This window comes from Eptatretus burgeri, chromosome 2 (assembly GCF_056783735.1).
Source record: "Eptatretus burgeri isolate ZD-2024b chromosome 2, Ebu_testis_v1, whole genome shotgun sequence".
NCBI lineage: Eukaryota > Metazoa > Chordata > Myxini > Myxiniformes > Myxinidae > Eptatretus > Eptatretus burgeri.
The window spans coordinates 58,933,879-58,954,726 of NC_140962.1; the positions used below are offsets into that span (position 1 = coordinate 58,933,879).

At 41.4% G+C, this 20,848-nt stretch overlaps 1 protein-coding gene across 5 annotated transcripts in view; it reads right to left on the reverse strand.

The window, feature by feature from the left end:
- The window catches only part of VIPAS39 (VPS33B interacting protein, apical-basolateral polarity regulator, spe-39 homolog), a 71,988-nt gene that overhangs the window by 30,544 nt on the left and 20,596 nt on the right, over positions 1–20,848 (reverse strand). For 2 of the 5 annotated variants that reach the window (XM_085869475.1, XM_085869473.1), the window contains exons 4-12: positions 18,768–18,914; positions 18,519–18,599; positions 17,608–17,705; positions 14,159–14,218; positions 13,938–14,030; positions 12,821–12,854; positions 12,166–12,268; positions 7,356–7,383; positions 3,698–3,771 (exon numbers count right to left, since the gene is read on the reverse strand). In XM_085869475.1, the coding sequence (XP_085725601.1) occupies positions 3,698–3,771; positions 7,356–7,383; positions 12,166–12,268; positions 12,821–12,854; positions 13,938–14,030; positions 14,159–14,218; positions 17,608–17,705; positions 18,519–18,599; positions 18,768–18,914 (718 nt within the window). The remainder of the gene's footprint in view (positions 1–3,697; positions 3,772–7,355; positions 7,384–12,165; positions 12,269–12,820; positions 12,855–13,937; positions 14,031–14,158; positions 14,219–17,607; positions 17,706–18,518; positions 18,600–18,767; positions 18,915–20,848) is intronic. The other 3 variants (XM_085869477.1, XM_085869474.1, XM_085869476.1) reach the window with 3 other exon arrangements.

Below are 20,848 nucleotides of genomic sequence, written 5' to 3' on the forward strand. Positions count from 1 at the left end.
AAAAAAATAACATTCCTTTCCTGGAGTAATTATCTGCAGACACCTGTAGTATTTGAGAGTACAACTCTCATATACTGTAGCATTTTTGCCTGGGATGTGGAGAAAAATTTTGTGGTGAGACGAGACAAATAGTGATTGACCTTTTCGGTCTAAATTCAAAGAGTTACATCTGGTGCAAACCTAACATTGTACATCACCCAATCAACACCATCCCGACTGTCACATCATGGTGGTGGCAGCATCATATTATGTGGCTGCTATCCATCAGCAGGAACTGGCAAGGCTGTCAAGATAGAAGGGACAATGGATGATGCAAAGTGCAGGAGAATTCTTGATGAAAACCTGTTTGAGTCAGCCAAGAATCTGAAACTGGGTAAGAGATTCACATTTCAGCAGGACAATGATCTGAAGTACAAAGTTAAAGCCACACTGGAGTGGCTGAATAAGAAGAAAATAAATGTTAGTGAGTGGCCCAGTCAAAATCCTGATTTGAACCCAATTGAACGTTTATGGCGAGACTTGAAGGTTGTAGTCCATAACCAATCCCCATCAAACTTGGCAGAACTAGAGCAATTTTCACATGAAGAATGGGCAAATATTTCACCATCTCATTGTGCAAAGCTGGTAGAGATCTACCAAAGACGACTCGTAGCAGTCATCGCTACAAATGGTGTTTCCACCAACTACTGACCTGAGGAGATAAATACTTTTACAACCAGTAAATTTTGATTTGTACATGTTTTTTGCAGGTATTCCTGACATGTAACCTCCTTCAACTATAACACTGTTTAGTTTGATCTCATCAGTTCTGAATAAAAAAAGGTCACTTGGAAAAAATGTTTTTACATCATTTGTAATTCATCTAAAATGTGGCATTATGGATCAGGGGTAAAGCCTGGTGTTGACTTAATGGTTAGGGTGGTGGGCTTTGGATCCTATAGTCCCAAGTTCAAATCCTGGTCAGCTGTTGAATTAATACCAGTTTGGGTTGACTCAGCCTGTCATCCTTCCATGGTCGGCAAAATGAGTACCAGTTTGCTGGGATGATTGAACCATTCGAGTATCCTGTGTCGGAGTGGCGACCCGTGCAGGATTGTGCCCACTTGCCCAGGAGACTGCTTCAGCAGCACCGACGCTCTGCACAGAGTATGGTCCCGATGGATGGATGGTCGGGGGTGAATGATTTTGCAGGCCACTGTATTTACATTCAAAATGAGAGCTTGAAAGGCTTATCCAACTACCAATTAAAATAATGTGCAATATTCTACAAATTATCATTGTGAAGATTGTGACCTCGTTCAGTGTTAAGGGCCCAGTCACACCTTGGCGTTTTAGCCAGCAATGGCAACGTATAAAAATGTATGTAAAACGTTGGCGTACGCTGAAATTTTGATTTTTTTTTAAGTTTTGGTCGTATTCATAACGTGTTGGTCGTATGCATAGCATATTAGTAACGGGCACAGAACGTTTCGATGTGTTATTGATAACTTTTACCAACGAATGCTTAGCCTGTTGTCGGAGTTCACAACCTCTGCCCAACGATAGTTTAACTTACGCATAGCACGCAAAATGTATCACCGGCGAACTCGTGGCGTAGCCTGTTAAGAACCTGCCGGACGCCGATTTAAATCATAACCGCCTGAGAATTTCAAGTGTCAACATCGCAGTCACACCTTGACGATTTTGTCAGCGTATGCCGGCCTATGAAAAATGTGTCTAAAACGCGAGGCGCACGTCAAATACGGTATAGGTAAGTTGTGTATACGTGAAGAGTAGGCTGGAAAACAATGAAGTACGCTGTCATATTACGTGGTACGTGTAATAAGTCGTGAAATTTCAAGCATGCTGAAAATTTTACGACGTACTCGGCGTATGGCTAACACGTTCCGCATGCGTTGTCATATGTTCCTGGTACGCTCCGCGATCGTTTACACACGACGGACACACGTTACTTGTAGGTTACTCATAAGTCAAAACACGTCAAGGTAATATTTAACATACCCGCAACCTAATTTTCAACCAATGGGTAACGTCCTTTTAACCTATCAGTAGTGTGCTCTGGACCTATGTTTAACGTGCTTGAAACCTATGAGTAACGTGCATTGAACCTATTTGTAACTTGCCTTGAACCAATGACTAGCGTGCTATGAACCTATGAGTAACGTGCGTTTAACCTATGTGTAGCATGCTTTGAACCTAAGTATAACGTGCTTCTAACCTTTGAGTAACATGCTATGAACCTATGTGTAACGTATCTAAAACGCACATTGTCGTATGTAGACAAATTAGATTGACGTCATCCAGACGACCACAGCACTTACGGAATGTGTTTCTCACTTACATCTACCGTGTAATGGCGTATTGGCAGCGTTAAGGGGAATTGGTAGATACAAATGGGCTTCACAAGAGGAACCCGTCAGTGTTCCAGACTCCATGTTGAGTAGATGTCAATGCCAGTCGTATCAGTAGTAGTAATACTATTAGTAGTAGTTGGTGTGTGTGACAGCATTGGTAGTAGTAGTTTGTCTATGTCAGTGGTAGTATGTGAGCGTGATGGGGAGGGTGTGGGTGATGATGGATCCTCTTATAGTCCACAAATAGGAGACTACTTTGCACCATTGTTCGATGCTCTTTTCGGCTCATTTTTTTTCCCTATTCCCATGATGAAATATTTCTTTGTTTTACTTTTTAAAGTATTAAAAACAACTTTGACAAATGCATAATGTACTAGTAATGAACACAGAACGCTTCGATAACTTATAGATAAGTTATACCAACGATTGTTTATCGTGTTTTAGTCGTCCACAACCTATGCCCAACGATAGTCTGGTGTATGCATCGCGTAATAATTCCCAAGCACGTTATTCATAGGTTATAAATAAGTCACGGGTACCCTAAACATTACTTTGTGTTTGGACGTTTGAGGAACTTTCAAGTAACGTGTTGCAAAGTGTGAACAACGTTCGTGTAGCGTGCTTACAAAACGTTACTCAGAGGTTAGAAATAAGTTTCGGGTACGCGAATGTTACCTCTACGTGTTTCGACTTATGAGTAACATACAATTAACGTGTGTCAACGATCGCATAACGTGCCTACAACTTATGGCCAGCGTAGCGGAACGTGTGAGCCAAACGCCGAGTACGTCGTAAAATTTCAAGCATGTAAAATTTTTTGGACAACCAAAGTGCAACGTTTTAAACCAGCGTAATACGACCTATGGTAGTGTTTTTCAGTGTGCACCTAACGTACACAAAGCGTACACATAACGTATTTGACGTGTGCTAGCGTTTTAGACAAATTTTTCATAAATCGGCAAACGCTGGCTAAATCGTCAAGGTATGACAGCCCCTTAAGCATTTCTGTGATTTGTGTGACTGTTACATCTCTGCGACTTCGTCTGCCAACATGGCTCAGGTCTAAAGTTTCAGTTACCGAGTGGTCTTCAGCAGAGACTGTGCGGATCAAGTGTGCCTCAGCCCTAGTGTAGCCTTTGAGGAGGAGCGAAGGTCAGTCCACCGTTCAACAGTCGCTATTATTTCAGCAAAATTTGTCCAAAAGACTTTTCCTCTGAACAAGACTCCACAGCACTTGCATACTGATGAAGAGCAAATGACCCATCATGATTTGCAAACATGTTAAGTGGTTTTGTGAAAAGTTTTGCCTGGGGACTGTATTTGAAAATTATAATTGATCCTACCTGATACACCTCTTGAGGAAAGCCAATCTCTTCTCTGGGTCCCTCATGGTTAAGTGTTGTTTGTATTCAATCAGCTGAAGAGAGAAAGGGGGGGGGGGGGAACAAAACCCATCAACAAATTTTCACTTGCTTTTTCATAATTAAAACATCATCATGGAAGGTTTGAGAGTCAGATTAATAAAGCTAAGCAAGGAACTTTATCCCACGAGTCACAGTAAGAAGAAACCACTGTACTAGCTTTTTGCTCACATGACCAACAAGAGTAGTTAAAGATTTCTTATGAGATATTCTCCTGCTACATGTATATACTTGTCCCATTAATGTGGTAGCACAAGCATGCTAATTAAATTGAAAGGTGTTTTTATTTTTTAAACAGAGTTCTTCAAGGCTCATGGAAGAGCCGATTCACTGAGGGATGACAATGACATATCGATGGAGCAGAGAGAGAGCTGGTGTAGCCGACAAGGGAGGATGGATAAACGAGGAAAGAATGAACCTGCAGGCAGAATCAGAATTAAAGACAAACAACCAGGAAGAGGGAACCAAGTGGATTAAGGAGGTTAAGAACATGCAGGAAGACAGGAAACGATGACAAACAGGGTAAATATTGAAGAGGTGGACATAATAGGAGAGTCATTAACAATAGAAATGATCAAGAATAGGAATAGGCCAGGATAACATTATATGGTGATGGCTCACCACTTTTAAAAATCACAGAGAAGAAAATGATAGGACAGACTCTAGGGAGATGATTCCACAGTTGAGAGAAGCAGGGAACAAAAGAGTGGAGGTGAACAATGACCTTGGATATGTGGAGGATAACAAGATACCGCAATCTCCTGTTGAGAAAGTCCAATTCAACTGCTTACTGGGATACAAGATGAGATGTGGTGACACCAGCTCACAGCAGATATCCATACCCTATGGCACTGTGGATGAAAGCTTTGTACACTGTGAGGATCTGACAGCAGCTAAGTAATGACTTGGCTCTGCAAAGGATTTCAAGGGGCCTCTGTGTCCTGGAACCCAGTTTGGATATGTGAATGGCTCAGGAAAGGTCATGGCAGATTGTTTGTCCAAAGAGCTTCAAAGAATGCACTTGTGCTTGAGCATGATTTGGGAATAACTGGAGGGGTTAGGGAGACAGCTTTTAATGTAAAGGCAGAGCAAGTGTGTCAGACTTGGAAGTGACATATAAATGACATGTTCCAGGTGGTTGAGCAATTCTCCAAATCAGACAAAATGTGGCTTCAGTCTTCATGCCATTGGGGTGAGACTTTCTGGCAAAGAATGCAGTCTTGTGCAAAATGATACACAGGTTTTTCCAAAAAGACCAAGAGGTCATTCATGCAAACAAACAAAAAACAGCATAAGTCTCAAGATACTGCCTTGAGGGACATGCTTACGATTACAACGAAAAATCTACCAGCCAATTGAGGAGAGTACAGTATGTACCTCAAATACCCTTCGCAGAAAGTTCAATGATCAAGTCCGGGTGCACGATGGTTTGGGAGATGTGCAGTGAGACTACTATGACCTCTTGCTTGGGGTTCAGTGTCCATCCATTGATAAGTTATCGGAAGCAGATGGTCAGAGAAGGAAGTGGGGACCTGAGCCTGTTCAACAAAGAAACAAAGCAAGCATTCTGCCTTATCACGAGCAGTGTCCATCATAACTCCTTCCTTGAAGAGTGAAGAGATGGAGAAAAATCATGTTCTTGAGAAATATTTAACCAGTTTCCAAAAACAATTAGAAGATGGAGGAAGGACTAAAAAGGTCTGATCTCAGGGAGCTTGTTGTTGTGGCCCTTCTCTTCTACAGATGGGTACACACCTGTTTTATGACTTGTGAAGAATTGACCTTCCATGATATTGCCTCAACAAGCTTCAATATACCACGGGCGAGTGAAATTGAGGTGGTTCATGGAAGAGGGTCAATGAAATGGACCGAAGATATGCTCCATCTGATAACTCAGCAATGGATAGATACTCTGAACCTCAAGCAAGAGTTCAGAGTAGCATATGATCTGATAAGACAAAATATGTTACCAGAAAAAGTACACACAGAGGGAGAGAACAAACTTGAGATCCGGGCTTGAAAGGTGACCAAGTGGGTGTGACATCTGCTGCCGCACAAAAGTATTTTGCTGTAATTCCATCCTTGCAGGTCATGGGAACCATATTCAGCCATTTAAAATAAATTCCACAAATGAGGTACAGAAAGCAAGGATGGGTAGATGCCAGCAGAATGGACTTCACAAGGGTCTCTTTGTTGCTTGGGGATGCCACAGCACACACAAAAACATGAGATTATTGCAAATGGGAAGATGCAGCCAGATATATTCCAGGGTACTAGCATAGGAAAGAGAGGCACAAGGTCGGTGGGGAAGCGTATTACAAACACACAGCAACACCAACTCCAGTGCATGAAACAGGGTTGTCAAGTCCTCCTGGGTACTCAAGAGTACCCAGGAAGAGAAACGAAGAAGTGTGGCACATTATTTGAGAGAAAAGCTTCCAAAAACCACACAATTTCAGCTCACAAGTGAACTGGTAGGATACAGGACGTCCTCGCGGTTGGACTTGGGCCGAGGATGTAAGAGTATTAGATAGACATGGTCTGAATACATTAAGATGTGGGTTTGTTGCAAGAGGGAGCGTGAGAAAGCAGAGTATGTGGGAGGATAAAGGAAAGGCAAGGAAGTAGAAGAGTGTAAGGAAAGAGGAGAGGGAATGGGAAACAGCAGAACAGTGGTAGGTGAGGGGTGGGGATGCATGAAATGGTACAAGAGCAGCGCAATGTGTCCTCACACCTCAAAGTGAGGCTTCAAATAACACTTGCTGTGTACAAGCAGGCACTTGAGAAATAGCAGATGAAGCAAGTTGGTCAGACAAATTATAGGAGGTATGGATACCATGGTAGAATGGGGAGAGATCTGGAGAATCAGGAGCTCAGAAAGAGGGGAGGTGGGACCTGAAAGGGGAGAGGGGTGGCATAAGAGGATGTACAAGTCTCAAACGTGGACAGAGGAAAGCCTAAAAGGGCAGCTCTGGAGGGATTAAGTAAACCAAGCAGAAATAAGGCAGGATGTAGCCATGCTTGGGGTGTGGCAGATGAGAAAAAAAAAAAGTACCAATGGAAGAACAGGGTGGGAGGAGCACACGGTAACTTCGAATTAGCTGACGACACACATCGGCAGAAACAAAGCTTTGAGTGGACACTTCCATGTCAGCACATGTGCTTTGACATCTTATTAATCTATAAATAATACCACTCAGAAATAATTTGAGTTGTCCAAAGAGATGAAAATCACAAGGTGACAATGCTGAACTGCATAGGGAATTATTTAGTACTTCCAAACCAATCTCAATTAGATTAGGCGTGGTCACATTTTCTGTGCGATGGCGAGCATTATCGTGAAGCAAAGTGATTGACTGAGACAGCATACCTGACCGTCAACTACGTGACTCACTACATTGAGTAACCGGTCACTGCGAGTGTGTGCATTTGTGGATCACGCACATTGAAGACATTCCACACAAATCAAAGCATTAGGTTCCCAAAACACTATTGGCACAAGCTTTTAAGGTGATGGCTGAATGCAATACGCATACTTCTACAATTATGAAAACAAAACAGTGAATAGATATCCACTTACTGCAGCCTCTTCTGTTCTTCCCAAGGCTCTGCACAAAGACAATAATGAAAGAACATAGTTTACATTTTTCTGGCACGACAAAGAGATGCATCAGAAGAATAGTAAAGATTGATAGTATTAACCTCTGCACACACACACATGCCTCTTAAAATAAATAAAAAACAACAACAACAAAAAACAAACAGCCAATGACCAAATCAAACCAAGCCCATCTCGGCCCATTTTGAATCAAACAACAAAGAGCAGACAGCCTCGTGTAGGACTTTATGTCTATTGGAGATCGGAGGAGTGCTCGTCACACTCCACATATTTCCATTTACTCGCCGATCACATCACGTGCCTTCTGGTTGAATTGTTTGCATTTGCGGGAACAATTGTCTGGGTGGCAGATGGATGGTTGTTCTTTGCGAATTATGCGGTTTACCGTGCGAGACATAATCCATGGCGATGTGCATCATAACCGTCAGGAGGTGTGATATACATATAAAAACTATGTATACATATACATACACAAGTCTTGGCTTGATGAGATGTGTTAAAGCATCCGATTAATTTGACAATTTTTCGTCATATCTGCATACAAAATAAACACATGGCCCAGAACAAAAAACAAAATCCCATTAGACAGGCCCATCAGAAATGGTGAAAACTAAAGGGCAAAATGTTTTGGAAATTAAACGGTAAAATATAATTTGAGGCACATTTATCAATGGATATACCTACATCCGTGTTAGTAGTCAACCCACTATTACCTTTGATCTCAATTGGAGGTCACAGGAGAGGGAGAGAGAGGAGAGAGGAGAGAGGATAAAAAAAAGAAAAAAAAAAAAAAGAGAAATACAGGAGCGACATCAAATGCTTTTCCAAACTCTCTGCCGAAAGCATCCAAGGAAAACTCTACATGGCTTACAGAGTTCCTCTCCTACCGTCGTCAACATGTGGCTCTCAACGAGATCCTCTCATCTCTTATTCCTGTCAAGGATGGAGTACCTGCAGGCAATGTCTTGGGCCCAGTCATGTTCCTGATCTTCATCAATGATATTTCTGATTCTGAAAAACCCTCTTCATCAATTTACTGATGACACAACCCTCTGCCATATTATCCTTCATCCTTCAGACAGGCAGGTTGCAGTCAGTTTCCTCCCTTCAGACCGTGACAAAATCACAAGCTGGTTAAACACTTTGAACATGTCTTTCAATCCTGAAAGGAAAGTCTGAAAAACCCTCCATACATTTCCTTCACAATCCTCTTGAATAGGTCTAGTCACTCAAAAGTTTGGACCTCACCATCAGCCGTAATCTTTCTAAGGCAAACCACATATCTAAATTGGCCTCTAAAGTTAACCGCTAACTTGGCATCTTCTGTCATGCAAAGTCTTTCCTTGGCACATGAGACTTTTATCAACTTACAAGGCTTTCATCCGCAGCTTGATGGAATATTGATCTCAACTTTGGGCTGGTGCCCCGACCTCACCTCTTGCTCAGCTTGACACCGTGGAAACCGAGGCCTTCAAAATAATTGGAATCTCTCACGATGAAGCTCGGTCTCTGAACCTATTACTTTCACATTGCAGGCAAGTCGGTGGTGCATTGAAGTGATAAAATACAAATGGCAAAGCCATTTTCTACCGCCTGGTTTATGGTCTTGCACTCTCTGCCCTTTTCATGCTCTGTAGGACGCACGTTATTTGGCAGTAACCCACTTCTGGTGAAACATCCAAAATCCAGAATCATTGCTCACCTCCACTCATTCGTTCCTCTTTTTTTTTTTTTCTCCACCTGTGGAACCAACTTCCTCAGTCTCTTCTTTCTTATTATTCCCTCCAGGGCTACAAGACGGCTGTTCACCACCATCTCAGGTCCCTCCTCCCCCACTCATGATAATGATGCTTATCAATCCTCATTTACCCAAAAAAGTCCAAGCCCAACTCTTTCTGGGATTCCAGGTTATTAGGTTTACCCCACTCCTCGACCCTCATTTTAATTTGTGTTCCATTTTGTTTTATTTTTCCCTTCCACTTCTGTGATTGAGAGTTTGTGCCTGTGTAAGGTGTTTTCACCCAGTGTTCTCCTCTCCATTGCCTTTCCTCTTCCAAGTCTCACTCTATTTTGCCCCTCAACCCTGCTGTTGGTGTGTTGCCCACCCCCCTACTCCACTCTTTTGTTCGCTTATGTCCTGGTCTGTTCTGTGTTCACTCCTCCATGAGCCTCGACTCCAGATACAACAGCAAAGAAAAGAAAGAAAGCATCTGAAAATGGAAAGCCCATCCGTGTCCGCTTTGTATTCAGACTTCTTCTTCCGTACACTAAACATGATGAAAACAGCTAAAAACTTGAAGGGCACACAGTGGAGCGCATTCCTCCACCCGATCTCTGGATCTTCACCAACATCGAATCAATTCTTCCTTGTCACACTCTCAACCTGTCCACCAAGTTTTGGCTGAATCCATCCACACCTTTTTGAAATATCCTGTAATATCGTTTTTGGTACCCATCTCTCAATGTTGAAGAATCACTTCTATATTAAACTAGAAAGCATCAGAAAATGCAAAGCCCATCCACTTTTATTCAGATTTTTTTTCTGTATGCCAAATGGTACCTTTGACCTTTAGACCAAATTCTTAATTTGTATTCTCCATATTCTCGAAATGAAGTTTTCTTGAAAATTTGATGGCAAAAGCTCAAATGGTAAAAAGGTTACCAGAGGGGCAGGACACACAAACACGACTGCAAAACCCAGTCTCCCACTGCATGGGTGATGGGCTCAAAATTCTCGTATCCGGATTCGTATTAAGATCTTCAGCAATAATCGAATAAATTCGTCCTTGTTGCAAACCCAACCTGGCCACCAAGTTTCATCCGAATCCGTTCACAACTTTTTGAGATGTCGTGTTATACGAGGTGTGTTCAAAAAGTATCCAACCTTAATTTTTCATGTGTAAACAAATGAAGCTAGGGAAGCATGGTTTGGTGCACGTATGTAGGTGATCCTAATCCATATGCGTGAACATTTTCCCGCCTGCAGAAGCTGTCAGTCGCCGACAGACCGCCGATGAGTTAGGAAGTGTAAGTGAGCACCGTCGGATTTTCGTTTTTGACAAAATGACGGAAAAACTTGAACAACGCGACTGCATCAAATTTTGCGTAAAGCTTGGCGATTCCCAAGTGGAAACGATCCGCAAGATTCAACAGACCTTCGGGAACAAAGCAATGGGCACCACACAGATAAGAGTGGTACAACCGCTTCAAAGATGGTCACACATCAGTGGAAAGTGAAGCACGTTCTGGTAGGCCCTCAACATCCCGAAATGAGATCGTCATTGACCAAGTGAGGACCCTGTTGATGCAGGATCGTCGAATCGCGATCAGAGAACTTGCAGACGTGGCGGGCGTCAGCATTGGATCCGTTCATTCCATTGTGACTGAGGATTTGGGCTTAAGGAGAATCTCAGCGAAGTTCGTGCCAAAGTTGCTAACGATCGAGCAGAAGCAACTCCGTTTGGAGATCGCACAGGACATGCTGGAGACTGAACAGCGATCCCAACTTCTTCAACACAGTGATCACTGGCGATGAGACCACAGTGATCCGTCATTTTGTCAAAAACGAAAATCCGACGGCGCTCACTTACACTTCCTCACTCATCGGTGGTCTGTCGGCGGGAAAATACTCACGCATACGGATTAGGATCGCCGACATACGTGCACCAAACCACCCCTCCCTAGCTTCATTTGTTTACGCACGAAAAATTAAGGTTGGATACTTTTTGAACACACCTCGTATATCGTTTTTAGCGCAATCTCTCAATGGTGAAGAATCACTTAAAAACAAAAACAAACAAAAAAAACACTGAAGAAATTCTCAGATCCGGAAGTTCACCAAAATCAAGTGTTGCTGTCCTTGGTCGGTTAACTACATTAAAAAAAAATAAAATAAAATTCAGAACAATTGCTTAAAAACTGCGGCCAAAAATCGTTTGACAAACACAAAAACAAACAGACAAACGCGACACACCAACATACCTGGCAACATTTTTATTTTTATTTTTTTTATTTTTTTTTCGCCAAGTAACACAAATAACATTCAATTCGATGTGGAGGTAATAAACCGTGATGTTAAACAGGCAGAAAAGCAAGAAGAATGAATCGATTGAAAGAAAAACTGAATGGTAAATCAAACAGTAGTTATTCAGCCGGAATAAACAAAACATTCAAAAACATTACCTACATAATGATTAACAACAAGCATGCGGTTCATTGTTACTTGTAACCTTTATTCAGTCTATGATGTGGTTAGCCACATCAAAATAACCTTCCACATGAAGACAAAGCACAACACTGCATGCAGATTGGGGGACTTATCAGGTGAAGCAACATGAAAGGAACATTGAAGATCTCATCGTTTAAATGGCAAACACACGTACATCTGCGCCATTGTAACGAATGGGAAACAACGGGACAGTCTGTAATGTGACGTTTTCAGCCAGGCAAGAATTAGATTCCAGGCCATGAATAAAGCCAGGCCCTCAAAATTAGCAAGACTCACATGATGGCTCATGTACCGTTCTTACACATCCGGTTATTTTTGCAGCCCAACCATGAAGGCATTTGCAATAAAATAGCAGTTTGTTTCAGCCTGTGATTATACGATGTTGATTACATGGCGTATTCCAACTGATGATTATATGATTAGTCAGTGAAAAAAAAAATCAGTGAAAGACTTGAATAATCGGCAACCGATACCCACCACCGACCAACAAAATAATAATAATAAAAAAAAATAAAAAAAAATAAAAAGTTGAACAACACTCACGTGAGAAGCTCCAACAATGTCCTCTCATCTGCTTGCTTTCTCAGAAGGCTCACATAGTGATTCACAGCTGTTGGACGGCTGATTAGTTCAGCAAAAAGAATCTCTGAAATTTGGTGGATGGGAGCGCAACATTGTACGAAAAGGTTTTCATGGTGGATTAAAGATGAAACGGCATTCCCTTACCATTTCAAAATCACAACACAGGAATGTTTTTACAACCCATCTTCCACAGTAAATTGCTTTATGAAGGCCAAAAATAATTTTCCATCAGGGAGATGTAGTTATTTATTTATTACGGGCAATATTTTAGTTGCCTCGAGGACCAAATAGATCTTCCATGAGCATTATACCCTGTATTCAAAAGAAAAGCACCAATAATTGCAAACAGGTACCGTAATTAAAGTAAACCATGTGAGGAAGGCAGATTAATCCTCCCGAAAGGCAATTCGTGAGCCGGTGAGGATTTTAGTGGCAATCCAATAATGACATGACAACTCGCTTGGTTTCCAGTAACTTTGGATCAAAGTCTTTAAAATTACTGCATTTTTTTTTAACCTTCTTTACTGAGTCTTCTTAGTTTATTTTATTCCAATTTACTTGCTCCCATGTATTTGTAGGTATGAGGGAATCAATGACAATGATGAAATGCATTTACCTTTTCTCAAAGAAGTTTTCAAATATATGAGGATCTGTTTGAAGAAGGATGACAAAATAATTATAAAATGTAACAACACTAATGGAATCGATAATAATTTTGCACTTTAATCTTTTTCTGACAGATGTGAACATAAAAGACAGAAGTCAACTGAAAAAAAAATTGCTGCTCCGATCCACAAGGAGCATGGCATAGGCGGTGTAACTGTGCCTTCGGGGAAGATGCAACCAGCATCAAGTTGCTGAATACGCATGATGAGGATACGAACAAAAGCAAACCTAAACTAGAACAGCACTCGGTTGAGCGCATACCTCCGGTAGGCTGAATAGTTTATGTTTTGCATCATATTTATAGGCCGGATCTGGATTACAACCTGAACCAAAATCGAATAAATTTGTCCTTGTCGCACATCCAATGAGTCCACCAAGTTTCGTCCGAATCCGTCCACAACTTTGTTAGATATCCTGCTCAAACATGAACACACACGACAGACAAACAAACACACATAGGGGTGAAAACATAACCACCATCCACCAACTACAGAAAAGACACAAATTGACTTTGGATTATGCTCAAAGAATTTTGCATTGAAGTGATAAAATATAAACCAGAAGGCATCTCAAAATGCAAAGCCCATCCACGTCCACTTTGTACTTTAACTAAACTTGCCAGAAATGACAGTTTAAAAAAAAAAATTGTACATTTTATTCATTTGTGTTCTCTATGTTCCACAATAAGGGTTGTTGAAGATTTGATGACAAAAGCTCAATTGTTAAAAATGTTATGGCTTGGACAGAAATATTGACGCTCAATGATGAATAAATAAAGAATCCCCATGGCGATAAAAAAAAAATGGAGCGTCTTGTGCTTATGACCTGGACGGACACACACACACACACACACACACACACACACACACACACACACACACACACACACACACACACACACACACACACACACACACACACACACACACACACACACACAACCTCCTGCCACTGCTGCTGCTGCATTGGGGGGGGGGGGGGATGGCTCATTACTGGCCAGCTTGAAACATTCTACATGAGAAGGTACGTGAGTGATGACATCAGAAAGTTATGAAGTGCGACATTACTGCTGTTATGATGTTTCCGTCGTGCAGTTTCACAGCGTGGTCAAGCAAATTCATTTTATCCCTCAAACACCGGAAAGGTTCCAATGCATAGGGCTGCAGACAGAGATAGAGAAGATGGATCAGTTCAACGTATGCAGATGTACTTCAATTCTCACATAAATTGCACATCGCATTGCCATGGCTGATTAACAGAAAATAATTACTTAGCATGCGGTTCTTACTTGATTTTTGAACATCTTCCAAACAGTCTCCTCGGTGCCAGCATGGCAAATCCTACCACTCTGCGAGAAAAATAGAATGTGGGAAGAAAATTAGAAACATGTGTTTTTTATTTAATGGAAACAGTAATTAGTGGAGATCATTATTTCACACAAATAATTAATAAACATGGCAGTTGGTTAAGTCCATCTGTGGATCATGCTCTTCAACTGTTCCATGACCCATGAAGGATGGGGTCATGATCGACATTACTCCTGCTAAGATTGATTGCTTTAACTCTGTTTTTGTAGAAAAGGCTGAGGTCCCTCATCTCTCTTACAATCCCTTTGAAGTTCTAGCCCCTTCCTTTGCTCAAAAAGATCCAACAGCATATGAACTTCTCTCCCACCAAGATGGAGAAATTCTGAGCCACTCTTAAGTGCTCCACTGCTACTGTCCTGATGGCTTTGGCGAGTTAACACTCAAGACTTATCTGTGGCTTTCTAAATCATTCTACCTGTGTTCGGGAATATCACCAGTGTAACCCCAATTCATAAGAATGGTACCAAAATGGACCCTTTACGGTTATAAACATCAATCTATGCTATAGACCACACATCAGACTCCCTGCCATGGAGTACGAGCAAAGCAATCAATAATCTCTTATCCAACTCTCCCATCTCTGATATAATAACTTTGGCCTCTTGAGATTTCATCCCTCTGTTTTCACATTAAAAAAAAAACTATTTTCTCGTTTGTTGTTTTTTAGGGGAATATATAAGAGTATATAAAGAAAGCAAAATACACATTTACAAATCAGAGAGATAATATACAGATATCAGTGTATATAACTGGAGTGAATCTGCAGCACGCGCCTCCGGGGCCAAGCAGCCGCCATGTTGGAATACCCTTCCCTCGCAAGAACGCGAGAGGTACAGGCATAGCCGAGTGTGATAAGCGCTGGACTTAATCGGGTTCCGTTGACAGATTGATTCACGTTTGTTTTCCTTCAGAGCCTTGTAATAGAGCTACGAAGGTGACTGACAAAACTGAGTCTGATTTTATTAAGTCAGAAGTGTTAAGTTGAGTTGGTTTCAGTGTGAGAATAATTGAATTCCAGATCCTCAGTAAAATGGAATGAAAGTGGGAGGGGGGGGGGGTTGTTGTTGAAATAACAATGTTCCTTACAGAGACTCCATTGCAATGTTTCTTACAAAGACCATAACAATGTTCATTGTAGACAAAGCCTTGAAACTAAACACACAATGGCTCAATATCACTGAGAATCACTTTGCTGGTGATAACATACATTCAAAATGTTATCTATACTAATAAAAGGAAATGTGTATGTGTATGTGTATGTGTATGTGTATGTGTATGTGTATGTGTATGTGTATGTGTATGTGTATGTGTATGTGTATGTGTATGTGTATGTGTGTGTGTATGTGTGTGTATGTGTGTGTGTGTGTGTGTGTGTGTGTGTGTGTGTGTGTATGTGTATGTATGTGTATGTATGTGTATGTATGTGTATGTATGTGTATGTATGTGTATGTGTGTGTGTGTGTTGTATTTGCTGGTTTAATATAAAATGAAGTTCCCTTATTTGGTCACTTAATTGGCAGGAATGCCTGATTGCAGACAAAAAGCACAACACAACACAACACCAGCTGTTTCACTGAAATCAGTGCAGCTGAACAGCCTCCTCGGGTGTTTCAATATGGTGGTCGCTGGTGTCACTCGCCACCTATCGTTTAAAAAATAAATATATAAAACGCCTAATGTTTGATATATTTTGTTATTTTTGGTATGGATTAAATCCATCTATTTTAATAATCTGTTTTAATACTTGTTTCAGTTGATTTGGGGGATGGGTTGGATATGTATCACGTTGGTTTGCTCGAGTCCACATTTACTTTCGATTTCTTTTCCTAATTAACTGATCAATGTTTTATATATTTTTTAATTTTCGGTAGCATGCACTTGCCGAGAGACAAAGTAACTTCCTCGCATTGGAATTACCATCATGGCTTCAGCAGTTATTCAGGTAGGTCGGGCTATAGTTTTACCTTGTTTTGAGAAGGGAAGAAGCAGAAGTAGAAAACGGCGATTTATGCTCGTCACATTTGGCTTGGCGGTCATAGGGTCTACAAAATCTACAGCCACGAGCAATTATAGGGCGGCCGCATATTTCCACGGTCACACAATGTAGCAGTCACATACGTTTTTATTTTTCAGGGAGCTGCACGGGGTATTTAGAAATTGTGGAGACTGAAAACTTGGGGGTGCCGTACGGTCTTTGATTTGATGTCGCACGGTGACCTTAGGACGCCCCTGCGGCGGCCATAGAATTTAAGGCAGACGCAAGGTAGCCTCAAGGTGCCCGCAAGGCGACCGGTAACGAGTGGGTGTGTGTGTGTATATATATATATATATATATATATATATATACACCAGTTCTTTTTCATATGTATGTCATATCTCATCTCTATCATATAGATTGTGAACCAGGTTATATACAGATGGCGCTGGTTGTTCCTCAACGGCAGAGGCTGGGCTCCCTGCGCATGCAGCTGAGGTGGGTGCATCGAGAGCGAGATTACCTGATTGCAGCCCTTTTCCTTTTGTGCCCAACACTGGTGGCAAACACCTATACTCTGATCTCTATCGGTGGCACATGGTGGACGCACGGTTGATGCAGACTACCACGGAGGCCGTACGTAGGACGCACGGCAGGCGTAGGGGAACCGTCCGTCGACCCTGCGTTGCCCGCAGGTAGTCAGACAGACCGCAAGGCCACCGTACGTTGAACACAGGGACACCTTAGGACTACCCTACGGCGACCGTGGAAATAGTGCGGCCGTTGTAATTTTTTGGGGGTTGGCAAAATTCATTTTTCATTGATAAGAGCCTACAGTAGACGCACAAATAACGCCAGCCCACCGTACGCCCTACGTACGGTCGACGTGGAACACATCTACATCATGGCTACGGCTTGTCGAATTGCTACGGCCAACCTAGAAATGAAAAAAGTTATAACTCCGTGCTTTAATTCCACGGAGACCCCTACGGCCTGTAAAAGATAGCCATACGGCGTAGGGCCACCCTGAGGCCACCTCAGAAACTCTGCGGATGCCGCACGTTTGTCAATTCAGGGGAGGTACGGACGCCATATCCTAGCCGTAGAGCAAATGTGACTCATGCTTTAGCGATCTCTCAATGTGGTACTTTAGCGATGTATTCTGGCATCTTTTAAAGTCTTGGTAGTTCAAAAAGCACTCGAGAATAAATGAGCAGCCATCCCCCCCCCATATGGAATACTACTGCACTTCATGATATACACATATGAAATAAAAAAACCTATTTGCAAACAAACAAGTCATATTGTTGAAAGGTTTTGGAAAAACAAAGCAAATTATATTACTTTTCACTTTGTCGCAAAGGAGAGCATAGGTGTGTGCATGTGTACACGCACATGAAGCAGCCTTGTGAGCCGTGCATTCTCAGCCTGAAGACTATCCATATCTCGAGGTGCCGAGTTGCTCAATTGTTCTCTATCCATCACTGGACACAGTGAAATGAAAAAAATTCAATTAAACAAACTGCAGAGCAAAACACAATGACTCCAGCTAAACTGGTAGTTAAATAATATCTTCAAAAATAAAAACAACAAATGAAGTGTAAAAGTAGGCAAATGGTCATAAAACTTCATAAAGTCAAATAAATATAGTAGTAAAACGAACTAGAACGACGTCGATTGCGTGCCATCACAGATCCCCATGCTTCCCACCAAAAGGAAAGTTGAAAGATGGCAAAAAGTTCCACTGACACTGAAAAAGTTCCATTGATGGTGTGACAAACATCAAGGGAATTCATGAAAAAGATAAGAGGATAAGGAGGAGGGGAGGGAACTTAAACTAGCAAGTAAAATGGTTGAATTAGGATAGGTTTATGGGGGTAATAAATATCGTGGGTCAGAATTGGGAATGACAAGAGATTGTGCACTGCTTGCTCGAAGCCTTGGAAGGAAGAGGGAGGCAGCTTCTGAAAGATGGTTCCAGAGATGCGAGAAGAAGGGATTGTTAATTGAGCTCTGTCATGCACTTGATGGTGGGGGGGGGGGGGGGCGGGACCTTGAAAAATCGAAAAGATTATGAGATGTACAAGCAATATCATTCCTCCTCCCCATCCCGTTTCTACTCCTTCCCTTTCTCATATGCATATTCAATGTACAGACGACTCAATGTATAAACAATCACAAATACAAAAGCAGAGTTCGAGTTGTCGGACAATTCACAATAGGAATGCCTAATCATTTGCAATGGAACATCGTGTTTCCATTTTAATATAATGACACGCCTAAATTTCCCCTTTTATGTCACATACTGTCAGAGATGGATTGAGATGACCCAACAGGTGTTACACTGTGCCTCTTCTGGCTGTCCAATGGGGTGGTTGCACCAGACACTAGGGAGAAGGATAGGATTTAATATTATGGGGATAAAAAGCCACAACCTTTTCATTCAAACATCAAGGCTGAAAGTATGTATTTAGTGATGTAATTTTTGTGTGGCATGAAAGAAATACAAATCATAAAAGCAGTTAGTTCAGTTTAGCATTAAAAAAGGTACAGACCTCTGGCCGGCTGGCCAAGAGAGAACAATGAGGACGGCGTGGTTTGGGATGACGTCGACCCTCTTCGCAGTCCAGTGTTGAATTTTTCTTTGTGTCGAAATGCAGGATCCGGAATAGTACCTCTTTCATTTCCAGGACGTCTTGCTGCTGGTTCCAAAGATATGAACGTCACAACACACCATATGATGGCACACCAGTACCAAAAATGATACCCTTACATATTTGCCAAATTATGTTAATAACAACTGATAAATGAGATCACATTTCTGGTCATATTATAATTTGAAAAGTACCTGTTTGTACGTTTGTTTGTTTGACGTATATGCACTCCTGAACTGCTGGATGGAATCAATTGAAAACTGTTGGTTGTACTCATGAGAGGGGGAAGGGGTAAGGGAAGAGGGGTGGTGCAGGGGAAGGTTTTAGGTGGGGAACAAAAACTAAAGAAATAGTCCTGGCGCATTGAGCACCCCAATTATCTTTATGTGAATACGTATGGCATAGCGACTCATAGCGCCATAGTGCCGCTCATGGTGGGAGGGGTTATTACAAGTTATAAGAAAATACACCAATTCTGGGAGAATTTAGCTATTTGTAATTGTGGGGATGATGTGGGACAATACCCCCATGCAAGGATGGGTTATTCACTAGTTTTGGCAAAATATCCATTTGGATCTAACTCGTACAATGCTATTTACAAAAGATTAATCTTTAGCAATATGAAACAGGAACAAAAGTCTTGGAAATAAAGAAAAAGCAAAAAAAAAACATGCTCTCAACATGTAGATTGAAACCAGGTTTTCATTGATCTCTTAGATAATGGGAAGTGTAGTGTCTGTCTATGCATTCGGATGTCTCCTGCTTCTGGCGACCGCTTCCTGCGCTGCTTTTGAAAAGTTCTGCACGCAGGCAAAGCTCAGCACTCATCCGGAAGAAATGCATGATCCCAAACGAGATACATATTAAACGTATAAATATATTTATAATAAATATAAATATATTTATAATAAATATATTTATATAGAGATACGTATAAATACAACGTGGCATCTCAGTTTGTTTAATAGTGCATCAAGATATGACCTACACTGACAGGATGGCCTCGATGTACCCATACTTGCCTCTAAGCTGTCTTTGTTGGGTTCAAATCCTGACCCAGCTATAAACTCATCCTGGTGTTTCACAGACAGGGTGAATAATCAATGTGCGTTGTCCCTCAGATGGACGTTAAACTGGGCGTCCTGTCTACCGACATTAAAGATCCCCACCAAGGTGTCCTTCACGAAGAGTAGGTGAGCTATTGCAGGCACCATGGCCCAATTCCTGCTGGGAAGGCAATGACAAGCCACCTCGTGTAACCCTTGCTCAGGAAGCTACTTTTGGCAGCATCAACACTTTGCAACAGAGTATGAGGATTATCACAAAGTGAACTAGAGTGCAAAACCTCCGCCACCAATACTGCTTGGTCACTCAAGTGAACCTGATATCCTATTCATTCAATTTGACGTCAACAGTGCTCACAGAGTTATAGTTTGCAACTTTCCCTTTTACATACTCAATTCATTAGTCATAACTAGATTTCTTGAGACAGAAATTGATTTTACATGGGTATATCCACCTGAAGTTCCAAAATCAGCTGCAATTATAATTTTGGCATGTTTTTTTTTTGTTGGAAATCACTTAGAACATGTAGAAATGCAAAAAAAAAACAAAAAAAACCCCCGAAATTGTTGAAAAAAAAAAATTGCAAAATTTTTTTCTAACAATTTTTTTTGGGGGGGGGGTTGGAAATCACTTAAAACATGTAGAAATGCAAAAAGAAATCCAAATTTTGTTGAAAAAAAAAGGTGCAAATTTTTTTTTTCTCTAACAATTTTTTTTTTGGGGGGGGGGGGTTGGAAATCACTTAAAACATGTAGAAATGCAAGAAAAAAAAAATTCAAATATTTTTTCAAATTGGCCGCCATAGCGACCAGATTGGATTTTGGACCAAGTCCAAAATCCAATGGCATGATCCTTGGACCGTACCTAATCCCCCCCACCAAGTTTCGTCGAAATCCGTCGAGGAGTTTTTCCATAAT